Here is a 12,894-nt window from a genome sequence, read left to right as displayed (position 1 = left end):
CACCCTCCGCGCTTGGCTACTCACACTGCGGCTTAACCCAGCCGACAACGCACAACTGCCAAAGCCGCGCGGGGGAGTATGCGGGGTCCAGGGGCGGATGCCAAATGGGGCTGCGGGGGGCAGCGTACAGCCCCTCTACTCCCAGCGGCGACCCCCTCCCCATTCTCTTTCCCTAATCCGGGCCTGCCAGCAACAGTGACACCTGAGCGGGGACTGGGTGGCAGAGGCAGCAGGCCCACTGGCCTGGCAGCTGGGAGAAAACAGCGGGAGGCGGGGACGGCGAGGAGGAGCGGGAGGCGGGGCGAGCGGGGAGGCCGCTACCTAACAGTGAGTGACGTTCATCTCAGCCAATGGATGCCAAGAGCTTCGACGCCGGGGCGGGGAGTGGGGGGTGCTGGCTCCGCAGGGAGGTGGAGGCTGCCGGGGCGCTGGAGGCGGGGGCCGGGAGGAGGAAGGGGAGGAGGCGGAGGCGGGAGCGGTGGCGGAGGCGGCGGCGGAGGAGGAGGGTAGGTTGCGCCCGGGACTGTGTCTGCCGAGCTCCGCGGCTGTGTCTGTGTGAGAGAAGGAGCGGCGCGGGGAGGCAGAAAGGAGCGCGGGCGAGCGCAGCGACGGGACGTCTCCGGCGGCCGCGGACGAGCGGTGGCTCTTGGTGTGGGGAAGCAGAGGCGGCAACAGCAGCAGCAGCAGCGGCGGCCGCCTTTCCGCCGCCGGGGACGCCGAGGCACGGCTGGTGGCACTGACATCGGCGGCCCTGCCTCTTCTCTCTCGCCCCCGGCCCTCCCATGTGATCGGTCTTAATCCCGGCAGAGTGCGCGCGTGGGGCTCCATTCCGCGGTGCCCGGTCTCCTTGCCAGGGTGGGTGCTCCTGTGTGCGCTTCTCCTCCCCATCCCCCTTCCCCCAAGAATAAAAGAAGAACCAAGAGGCGTGCTTAGAAAATAAATAAATAACCACCACACACGCGCAGCCCGGAGCGGAGTCGGCGGGGCTGGCGGCGGCGGAGGAGGAGTGAAGGCGGCGGCGGCGAAGCAGGAGGAGGAGGAGGAGGTGGAGGAGGTGGAGGAGGAGGGACGCGCGAGAAGGCAGTAACTTTAAAGCCAGCTCAGAGCCCAGACCTCCAGCCGAGCGGTTTGCAGCGCGGCGGCGGCAGCGTTGAGTGTCTGGCCCGCCGGTCCGGTCGGGGTGTGCAGTAGGACGGACGAGCAGCGCGTCGCTGTCCCCCGGCGGCTGGAGATGTCCGAGCCCAAGGCAATTGATCCCAAGTTGTCGACGACCGACAGGGTGGTGAAAGGTAAGCGGCGCGCCGCGGTCGCCCGGGTGCACCGTGTGCCGCAGGAACCCTCACGGCTTGCCTCCCCTCCCCCCGCCTCCGGTTCTCTCCTTGCTCCAGCCACGGACCTTCTAGGATATTGTGCAACCCTCGAACCCCCCTCCTTTGCGCGCCCTTCCCCCAAGCCTCCCACCCGGCCCCACTTGGGGCATTTTTATTTACGGGGGCGTCAGTTGGCAAATGGCTGAGCAGCGGGGAGGCGGCGGCGGGGGTGGCGGTGGCGGGAGGGGGCGCCCGGGGGGTGGTTGCTGGCAGGGTGTAGCTGCTGTGACAGAAATAGGAAGTGGGTGGCTGCTCGCAGGCTTGCACGGGATCGGGTTTATGATTTTCTTTTGCAGAGGGAGGGGTGATTTATGGCTTTTAAAAAATTAATATGGCATTTTTATGTGGCCGTGGCTTTCCACCGACTGCCTCGCTCGGGCAGGGTTCTCTCGGCGCTCCATTGCAGCAATTCCCTCCGCGCCCCCTCCCCCTCCCCCCTGAAAAGGCCTGCACAGGACTCGCGAGAGAGCGGGAGAGCGTGGGGGGAGCCCGGCGCTTCCTTCCGCGCGGGGCGGGGGCGGCCGCAGGCTGAGCGGGTGGCGGAGGGGACGCGCGGGGGCCGCGGAAGGCGGGGAACGACCCGAGAGCCCCGCCGCCGCCGCCCCGGGATTCCCCCGCAGGCCCTGAGAAAGACACGAAAAGCTGTTCTCCAACCTCCCTCGCCACCCGAGCTTTCCTCCGCCGACCTGTCATTGCTCTTGAATGGTTCCCCGCTGGAGCACTCCTCCCGCGTGGTAACCTCACCCCTCTCGCTTCTTCCATGCCCTGGCACCCCCTTGTTAACGGGCTATTTGATTCCTATTATTGGCTCCTCTCCCCGCCCCGGGATCGTGTATACTCCTGCCCCTGGGGTTTCTGGCGAAGAGAAGCCGGGTTGCGTGGGGGTGAGGAAGGGGACCGCCACTGGTCTTTCTTGCCCGGGAAAACCCGCCGTTCTCCTTGTGTTCCGTGGTGGAGTGGGGTAGGAACCATCGTACTAATCCTGGAAGGATGGGACAACGGAGCAGATCCGCCAGGATTAAGTAGTGTCCCTCGTCCCTGGCGTTAGGACCTGGAGCAGAGCGGGGATGGGGTCTGGGCTAGGCGCGCAAGGGGCCGCTGAAATTGGAAACAGCACTGTCTGGTGTGGCTTGTGTGTGTGCGCGTTGTGTGTAAAACTGAGATAGTATTTAATGCGGCCATGCAAGTAGAATGCAAGGCAATAAAGTCATTTGCCCCATGAGCACTTAGATGCAGTAACTCAGCAACCCTGAGACCATGAGACAGAAGGCCTGGGGTGTCCGAGTTGTTCATTGCTCCATGCACATTTGCTCAGTTTTTAAAGTTTGCGTGTGTGTGTGTGTGTGTGTGTGTGTGTGTTTTCCTGGTGATGGGGGGATATCGTGTTCTGTTTTTTTAAGAAAGAGAGAATAAAGTATCTTTTCTTGTTTTGGTTGTATTAGAATCATTCCTGCTTGAATGCAGTATTCATGGACTCATCAAAATAAGGAGGAAATACCCTTGCAGTAATGACTGGAAGTAGGGCTATAGATGCACAGCTGTTCTTTCTGCACGCATAGCTCCTCAGGTTGAAACAGTGAATTCAAATTCATTCAAAAGAACTAGGCTATGTATTAAGGTTTTCTGTTGACATTTTAAAAAAATTACGACCTTTTGCTGAGCTATGGGAGTATCTCCCTAAAGTGTGAAGTTTAGGTGTAACTCCAATCTGTATGTTGAGATTGCCTGTTTTCAAAACAAGTAATGTAAAGCCTACGATTCAAAAGATAGTAGTAAATGTGTCAACAAATAAAAAACATTCATATGTGCACACGTAAGTTCAGGTTCCCTGTTTTAAATCACAAAGTGTGGCTTCTCCCTGTAAGTGTAAAGTTGTCAAGCAGGGAAGAATGTAAAAATAATTGTCCATGCGTTCTGGCTTGGTGTCTTTACCAGTTATTGTGAAGGAGCCCATTCATCCATTCCATGCCTATTTTGTCTTGCTTTTTCCCGATGCTGTATTACAACATTTTTATAAGTGGCTCTTTATTGTAAGTACACAAACACCCCATAATTCCAAAAATATGATTTACATATTTTTGCAGAACTGAAATGCACATGTGGATAATATAGGAACATAGAAAAGTCTCAAAATAGGAAAAGGTAATTTTGCATTTGTTTTGATAAGGATCTTGATATGAATTTTGAATATGAAATTTTGTTTATAGAAAAAAATTTTATTGATAAATCGTAATTTTAAGGTGGGGATGCTATTTTTCTTTTGCTTTCTTAGAGACTTTATATTGTTGGCTTAAAAGGCATTATCGAAAGGTGGATCCAACATTTTGTCTCATATATGATTTTTATAACTAATTGTTTGAAATGGTAATCTATTTTGATTATCAGTTCTCTAAGAAATAGTATTTCCCCACTTATACACATGTTTAGTGAGTAGAGAGTGCATGTATAATGAATGGAAAACAGATGACCAAATGATTTTTTTGAATTTATAAAATTAGATAAGACATAGTTCATGGAACCATGACTTGAAAATTTGTTAGAACTTAATCTCAGTGGTCTGAGATTGACTCTTTAATGCAGGGAAAGGATTATCCTTGGGTGAAAATTTTGTGTTCCTTAAGCTTTCTCTCCTTTTACAAAGTACAGATAGTAGTATTTGGTTACATAAAGAAATAAGTATTTGGGTCATTATTACCATGGCCTGCCGTGGTGTTTGTTTACAGTTATCTGCATTAGTGTCATCTGGCTTTTGTTGTATAACAAATTGCTATTTACAAATAAAGCTGTGCTTGTGGTTTTGTTTGTAGTAATACCATGATGTGACGGCTTTCTTGATTTGTACTTCCAGAATGCAACTTTAGAAAGGTAGGTTGAGTTTAAGTCTCAACTAACTATGCAATTTTTCAGGTTCATAGCATCTTCTAGAGTGTGTTCAGAGCCTGTGATCAGTTTTCCAAATCTTAAAAATGAAAGGGAATGGCAGCATTGGAGACAAAAAGCATTCATTTAGGTTACCTCAGGAAAAAAGTTACTTCATTTAGCAAAACTGGTGCTGTTTCATTTTGACTGTTCTTGGATAAAAACAATGGAAAGCATAAAAATTCCTAGACAAGATCTTGGTAATGCCCTTTGTTGGAAATCAGAATAATTTGATCCATTTACTGTTTTACATTTTTTTAAGGAAACAAAATATATGTATAACTATATGGCAAAAGATGGAGGGCAGCAAATAGAAGAATAACCACTCTCCCGGCTTTCCGCCAGCACACCACATAGTCTGGATTTTCTCTGAAGCGGTGCTCCACAGGCCTGGTTTCAAACTTTGGCTTTTGTTCATTTCTCCCTGCCTGTTCCTGCCTTTAACTCCTTGACTGGCCCTAACACTCCTTATTGGCTATAGAACTTTGCTACACAAAAGTCATACACTTAGAGGAAATTAAATTGTATGTGATGAGTGTCTTGCTTTGTTGCATCGCTTTCCCTTCCCTTTGTTCCTATCTCTAAGTATTTTCCAATGGGCCTCTTACCTTAACCCAAACTGATTTTGATGGTAGAAATTCCAGATACCATGGCAGGTTGATGGGGGGCAAATTCCTGGGAGGAATTGTGGGGAATTTCTCAAAAACTGTAGGTAGGGAATTTGTGCTGTGTGTCAGGTTACTTTTGGCTGTGGGGAATTAAAACAAAATATGCTGTCTTTTTCTGTATTGCCAGCTTATATACTATTTGTGAAGACAAAATACACATAGGGAAATTCTGGAAAGGTATCTAAGATCATATAATCATGAAGCTGGTAGCTAAGCAAAATATTAAATAAGTAAGGATTCAAGCCACCAGTGTTTCTAGCTGAATGAGATAGTAATACTGCTTAAGAAGAAAATAAAAATATGCTACATCAGTAATCATCATCATTTTTGGATTTTGAAACAAAGTATTAACTAATGCCATTTTTTGTGGTGTGTCAAGAAGAGCTCATTGTGAGTTTATTTTACTTAGATTTATTACCATCAGTTCAGTTATTCCGTGTATATTCTATGTATCTGGTTTTCCATTTGAGTACAGTAAAACCTCATTAATTCAGTGTTATTAAACGTCAGTGTTTGGTGGCTAAATTTACATCAGCACTGGATGTGAAGAAAGGGGTCTGCTAATCTAATTAATACTATAAACAACACAATTTGGGTATGGTTAATATACTTAACAGAACAGATTCTTTTCAGGACATACTGAATAGCATGTCAATTAATGCTATTAATTACAAATTAGATTAATCTATTCATTAGTATTTTCTTTCAGGATTTCTACTATAAAGTAAATATAACAAAAATGCATGGTTTTCAACAAATTTTGTAAACTTAAGGCTTAAGGCATTTTGTAAACTTAAGACTATGATTCAGGGAAATTCCAGTGATTTAAAATGCCATCTATTAGAAGATTAACATGTAAAAAATAATATTTTTTGGAAACTGGAGGAAAGAACCTCTACTTTAAATGAGCCATGTGTTTTAAGACATCCAGTATAAAATATGAAAAAAGTAACACCTTAGAATCTAGTTAGAGGTTTACTCCAACATTTGTTTGTATTAGTTTAAAAATATGCCTTTTTAAGTCTATTTTGTGTTTTAAGTCTCTTTGTTTCTATAAGTATGACCTGTTTTTATTTATAATCTTAGAAATATGAAATATGACTCTGATATACTGTATGCTTATAACTTTTGTAATTGGACTCTTAAACTTTTCCGTGTCTTTTCTGTGTCAGCCATGTGTAAAGTTGGAACTAATTATGAAACCAAATAAAGAATCCATTTAGAGTGACCTCATTGGAAAACAGCATTTTTCTAGATATACCCTCCTTTTAGCAAATCCAGTTAAATTACAATTGGAAAGTTTTGTGAAAATATTGGACACTCCAGAACTATAGAGAATGATAGTGATTCATGATCTGGAACCTTGGTAAATACTAAGAAATCATATTGTTACTCTTTTAGCAACTTTCTTGACATTCAAGAGAGATACAGTGAGATTTGGAATTCCATCTTTCTGTAATTGCCCTGTTACATTTGATAAGTCACAGGCTATTTTCCTCAAATGTAAAATTGTACTCTCCATTCACTTGTGAGAACTAGAGTTCTCACACTTAAGAGATCCTTAAGTGGAATTTGAGAGACCAAGTGGTCATGCTTGCTCCCCTTGCCTGGGAATGGCAATTTGGTCACTGCTGACACAGAATTACAAATGAGAATGTGTTAATGTATTTTCAGGGTCACTCAAGAATAGTCAGAACGATTAATATTGAAATCTGTGAATGCCTTGGGTCTGCAACAGTAGCTTATGGTGGCATTTATTTTATAGTTGAAGAAATGGAGACAGAATAGATAGAATGGTCGGTCACAGGTGGGACTAGAATGCAGGTAAGTGTAAGCACATTCTTTCCTTTAGCAGAGATGCTCTTCTCTCTTAAAAATCTGTTTGAAACTGTGACTTCTTTTGGTGTATTTAAGCTATCACATTTTATTTCAAACTTAATTTTACTGAATTACTAGCTATATAAAATAACTATAATAGAAGAAGCTTTTGTATCTGTATTTAGCAGAAATATAAATTCTGATGATAAATGTTATAATCTGGTTTGATCATGGCATGAGGTTTACTAAACAAAAACTGTTAAACATTATTTTCTGTTCATATATGTACACGGAAATACCATATTCTCCTGCTAAAAAGTTTTTTTTTTTACTTCTATTTTGAAGGTTGTTATCATAAGCCTCTTTGTCTGAAATACAGATAAATGGCCCATACCGTTGGCCTGGTTTGAGGATTTTATTAATTTCTAAAGAACGATCAAATGAAAATACCAGCCAACGCTTCTTAGGGTTTTATTCCTTTTTAAAAAATAGTCATCAGGTGGGAATGTAGACAATGAAACACGATTTCAATTTATAAACTAAGTCTTTAGTAGTCTTGGTATTTGCAGTATTTTTAACTCATTTTATTTTTTACTGTATTTCCATCTTCTGTCTTCATGCAGGCTATATCATTGATAAGCCATCAATTATATTTCATATGAAGTCAAATAAAACATTTCATATTTCTCTACTGTCAGGTGTTCTGAATAATGGCTTAAATCAGATGGACTGTCAGCTTGAGGACTTAGACCTATGGCTGGGATCTCAAATCCATTTCACAGATGTACATGCAGTAGCCGAAACCTTGAAATTAGAAACAAAAACCAAGGAAGCAGTAATCGGTTATAAAATTACTACATTTTTGGAATTAGATGTATTCTTTGTAAGACCATCCTAGAGAAAAATAGAATTTTCTGTTTATCTTCTTATTACTTCCTTAATCCATGCTTTTGCCTCACAGCAAAATATGGTGGTCTGTCTGACTTTCTATGAACTATCTCCTGGAACTGGAAATTCTGCGAATGTCTGCAGAAGCATAACAGACAGATACCAGAGATTTATGTTTGCAACTGCCTCAGATTATGACATACCACCTTACAGAGTTGTCATTTTCGGGTACCTTTGTACAGTTATAAACCAGAAGAATGATGTTTGATGTTGAGACAGAGTTTTATTTATATGGAGCTAAATTTTAAAAAATCCCACCAGCTCTAAGCTTCTAAGACTTGGAGTCTCTTCTTAGAGTAACTGTCTAGATCCACTTTATTTTTTTCTCTTTTCGGGGAAGAGCTACTACTTCTGATTTAAAATGTTCATTTGTCTCTATGTAGCATTCGAACGTTTAGGAGGCTCTAATACGTCATTGTTTAAACTGTATCTTCCAGGATGCTGCGTATGCTTGGAAGGTACACCAGATTATCTGTTAATATGTCTGTTCAGAGTTTTAGTTTGAAAACTATGGTCATTGAACCAATGGGGCCTGGCTCAGTGCCTTGCTTCTTATGCACTGAACCAGTTCTTGTCAGATGACTTTGGACATTGCACAGTTCTCACGTGTGCCTCCTAAAGCAATAAATGGAGACAGATTATATGTTTATTTTGAGCTCATTATATTCTGATTCTTTGTAAATGATTCTATATGATGACTGTATGGCTAATTGGAATGCTTTGTTCTCCAGCCATATCAGGAAATACAGTATGAGGAGGAGGTATTAATAAGGTGATATAATTAGGTGGAGGGCAGTTTTGTGTTTGGTCATTTGGACTGGCTTTATGCCAGTTGAATTTAAAAGGCTAAATCCTTTTCACTGTGACAGAGTAGTTTGAACTTGAAAGCTTTCTTTCAGTTTTTGTTGTATTTCTCCATAGACTGATCAGTTTTTGACAGGTGAGAAGAAATATGTTAATCACTTAGTGTTTGACATATTGGGTGATAAATATTTTTTAATTATTGTTTAGATTTGGACTTGAAGAGAAAAGGACCTGGCAAATTCCATGAAAACTAACAAACAAAACCAAGACCAGAAAAAAAAACCCTCTTCCTTTGTTTACATCTCAATTTATCATTTTCTGTAATGCTTTTATAATTTAGAAATGCAGCCTTCTTCAACATAACCTCCTGCCCTCCTCCTGCCCTCCTCTGGCCCCCAAAATGTCATTGGATTCTATCCAGGTAGGAAGATATATGGGCTATGAGAAGTTAAAAAAATGTGGCACCAACTCTGCTGACTCCTTATATTCTGCTAAGTGGGCTTTAAGCCATCTGTTGACATTTGTTTTTAAACATCCTGTAAGCTATGCCATTTTATCAAATTAAATTAAAAACACAATATATTCTCTTACAGTGACAGAACCTGAGTCAGGACTTCCAAGTTTGTGTTATTATTGTTATGACTATTTTGTTTTTTACAAAGGAATTAAAAATTTTTTTCATTACACCTGGCATTGTTGGTCTGCTGTGCATATTAATGTCAATAAAGTACATGCGTCCCTTCTCTGTGTGGGTTTGATTATTGTCATGGTAACAGTTCAGTTGTCATCACTTAATTCTCATCATTTAGCCTTGGTTCAGATGTTGCCTCCTCTGGGACCCACGTCTCCTGATATCTTCAGTTGGAGTAAAGGGACTCAGCCTCTTCATTGTCACAGAGGACACCTTGAATAGAGCATGCTCTGTGAAGATTTGTTTACCTATCTGCCTCCTTCCCAGGAAGTGGAGAGCCCAGGAGAGTGGGGCCTGGCTTTACTTATCTTAGTATGTTTAGCCCTGGTACAATGCCTACTGTAGATTAGACCCTCCATACGTGGTTACTAAATGAACAGAATAACCGATAAAGGGGAAGAGGGATTTAATTTCTAAATTATAGGGTTCTTTTCTATTTTGAAATTTTGTGGATCTCAAATCATGGGCAGCTCCCAAACTTTGGTGAGTTTCCTGATTCTCAAGCGCCAGTCTTGTAGAAGGGTGTTTTCGCCTGAGTTTTTGAAATGCTTTCTTTCGTTAGTTGAGTTTGTATGTTTTTGCCCTAAAGACAACCAACGGAAGCATAACTAGCAGGAGCGGCTTATCCCCAGGATGTGCTTGGTTTTCAGGGGCTTATTGTCAGTTACAGGGCATGTAGGTCAAGTTTCTCGAGGAGGGGTGATTTTTTCTTCCTACGGGAAGACTGGTGATGATACCAAGTTGAAGGAGAACTGCTATGACAAGCCTCAGGGAGGCTTGGATTAGACTGCACGATTATATTGCTTGTTTAGAAAAATACACAAATGTAAATGAATAAGAGCTAATACATTTAGGAATCAGAACAGAGATGTGAAACCTGCTTGTAGGCCTATAAAAGAGATGTCTATGTAGTACTAATACAAAATCTTAAGGCACATCACGTGAGTACAGGCTGCTGGTGAGTCACCTCTCCTGATGGCTCAGCCCTGGGGTCCACATCAGCTGGGAGGGGGTATGATGAGGCATCTGCTCTCAGTCTGTTCCTTACAGGAGACCATGGACCGGCTAGCCCAGACTTGGTCCAATGCCTCTCTGCTAAAGGAGGCTGCCAGGGTTTTCCAAGCTCCTATTTATGGGCTAGGATTTCATCTGTTTCCCTAGGGCAAAAATACTTTTCCTTCAAGGAGTTGAAGGCTAGGGAAACGGTAGTTTCCCACATAAAATCACATCATTGTCAACTTCTGCCCATTTGCATTCAGCAGTCAGGAGGTGATACCTCTGGTACCTTCACCTCTGGTCAGAACTCTGAGTGTACTCTCATTCGACATGCACTTTCAGAAACAGGTGTAGAAAACTTCCAGTATCTTCAAAAAAAAAAAAAAAAGTTTCCTCCCCTTTCCCAAGTGATGAAAGAACTTAAAATTATGATAGGAACTGAGACATTATTCAGTCTGAATAAGATGAGGTTGAGTGGTAATTTAACTATAGATTATAGGTATTAAAATTAATTTCTACAGTGGATCACACTCATACATTATTACCACTAGCAATTGAATAAGAAGAAACACAATTGGGAAGGAGCCAGGATTTAGGTGACCTTTTTTTTTTTTTTTTTTTTTTTTTTTTTTTGAGAGTAGTCATGGACATTTAAGACTGGCACGGATTATGGGGGAATCTTCTGAATGGAGAGAATAAAGGATTCTCATTTATTTGGGTTGTAAATGTGATCTAAATCTGAAATTATGAAATTCTGAAGCTGGAAGAAACTTTGGAAATCCACTCATCTGGCTTGAAGCCAGTCCTCCCAATTCTGTAGGGTGAGAGGGATGGAGAAGGAAAACTTTTATCTCATACACTTGCTGTGTCTGAACCAAAGAAAACGAACAAGCCAAACTGAGATTTTGAAGGTACGATAGTGATCTCGCCCAGGCCATCCCCATTGTGGAATGTCCTGTCCAGCCTCTGGGGTGGATGGTAATCCCACTGTTTCATGAACACATGTTGTGAGGAGTTCCTACTTACTAAGACCTGCTCTCCTTTCTGCTTGCCAGAGTATTTCCTTAGAATTGATACCAGTCTAATGCTCTGGAGTACACAGTTATTATTCCTAGCATTGCCCCACAGAGTTCCATGAAATGGGCCTTATCTGTTTTTCATAAGAGAGCTTATTTGATATTAAAAACAACTTTCATGTTCTTAAGTCTTCTAGCTGTACCCCATGTGGCATCATTTCTGGGTCTTTCCCCAGCCCAGTAGCCTTTCTCTAAAACCATGCAGGTTGTTAAGGTCTTTGGAAAATGGAGAAGTTTGATAAGATACATTTTAGCTAGCTATTTTCATTGAACCTCCATCACCTTGAGCTTGATTGCCTAAGCCCTCTGCTCTGCTCTTCTGTGTCCTTATGCTGACCCTTAACTTTTTTCCTGAAACTCTAGTCCTTCACTGGTGGTCCCAGTCTCGTATGCATCTCCTGATGCCCGTTGGCTGGGTGCAGACTGCCACTGCCAGGATGCTCCTACTCCTGTCCTTTCTATTGAAATTCCCCTCCATTGTATCCTCTCCCAGGACTGCAGCTTTCAGGTGTCAAATACCTAACGTGCTCCATAAGTAGAGCTTTCCAGAACACCCGAGTAGCAGATGCATGACTTTCTGGAGGTGTTGCTTTCATTTTACTTGCTTTTATTTGTAATATAAACCAATAATAAAGACAGCAAGATAGCTTGACACGACAGTGCCATTAGCATGGTAACTGAGGATAGGCCAGGTCCCTTGTTTACTTTGCAAGTCACACCACCATGAAGAAGGCAGCTCAGCACCCCACTTGCCTAGAGCCAAACCTGCCTCCTCTGCCACCCAGTTTTTGAAGGTGGGTGATAAACAGCTCCTATGGTCATTGAGTTTGGCTAACCCAGTGAGTTCTACTGTAATTGGATAACTCGCTTAAGTTTCACTGAGGCCTAAAAGAGGCCAGTGCCTTCCAACTATGGTGTCACAACACATTTCTGTGTTACACTCAGCTGTGAGGTATTAACAGCTCCTGACAACAACGTACAAAAGTTTGCAAATGACTTATTTTAAAATACCTATATAAAAACGAGGCTGGATTCATGCTCAACCCTAAGATACTGCTTTCCCGGGGCGCCTGGGTGGCTCGGTGGGTTAAAGCCTCTGCCTTCGGCTCAGGTCATCATCTCAGGGTTCTGGGATCGAGCCCCACATCGGGCTCTCTGCTCAGCAGGGAGCCTGCTTCCTCCTCTCTCTCTCTGCCTGCCTCTCTGCCTACTTGTGATCTCTGTCTGTCAAATAAATAAATAAGATCTTTTTAAAAAAATTAAAAGATACTGCTTTCCCCTTGCATTTTCATATGTTTGCTCATGCAGGAGAGGAAGGGACAGAGCTGCAGCTGTCGTGGGGATCTTGCATTACTTGTAGTCTTCTTGATCTTCTGGTGCACCTCTGATCACAGTGGGACTTTTGCATCCCTACCCATAATCCTTGAAGTGTTTGCTCTGTTCCAATGAACATTTTTGAGGAAAGTTTCTTAGAGTCTGGATTCATGCATGCTTGTGTTTTGTGCAAGGGAATGTCATGTCCTATGCATCTCGACAGAAAGGCTGGCACACACGGTCAGAGATTGTGCCTTCACTAGCCACATCTGTCGATTGGATAGATCTTG

The 12,894-nt window shown here is 43.1% G+C and overlaps 1 protein-coding gene across 4 annotated transcripts in view; it reads left to right on the top strand.

Annotated features, from left to right (window-relative positions):
* The first annotated feature begins 452 nt into the window (after positions 1-452).
* The window catches only part of PPP3CA (protein phosphatase 3 catalytic subunit alpha), a 323,097-nt gene continuing 310,655 nt past the window's right edge, over positions 453-12,894 (top strand). The window contains exons 1-3 of one of the 4 annotated variants that reach the window (XM_047718085.1): positions 454-1,289; positions 4,178-4,235; positions 6,723-6,781. Coding sequence is in view for 2 of the 4 variants with exons in the window: in XM_047718083.1 (XP_047574039.1) it covers positions 1,232-1,289 (58 nt within the window). In the remaining 2 variants the exon portion in view is untranslated. Of the gene's footprint in view, positions 1,290-4,177; positions 4,236-6,722; positions 6,782-12,894 lie in introns of all 4 variants that reach the window. The other 3 variants (XM_047718086.1, XM_047718083.1, XM_047718084.1) reach the window with 3 other exon arrangements.

This window comes from Lutra lutra, chromosome 2, assembly GCF_902655055.1.
Source record: "Lutra lutra chromosome 2, mLutLut1.2, whole genome shotgun sequence".
Classification (NCBI taxonomy): domain Eukaryota; kingdom Metazoa; phylum Chordata; class Mammalia; order Carnivora; family Mustelidae; genus Lutra; species Lutra lutra.
This window is presented reverse-complemented; position numbering and strand designations above follow the sequence as displayed.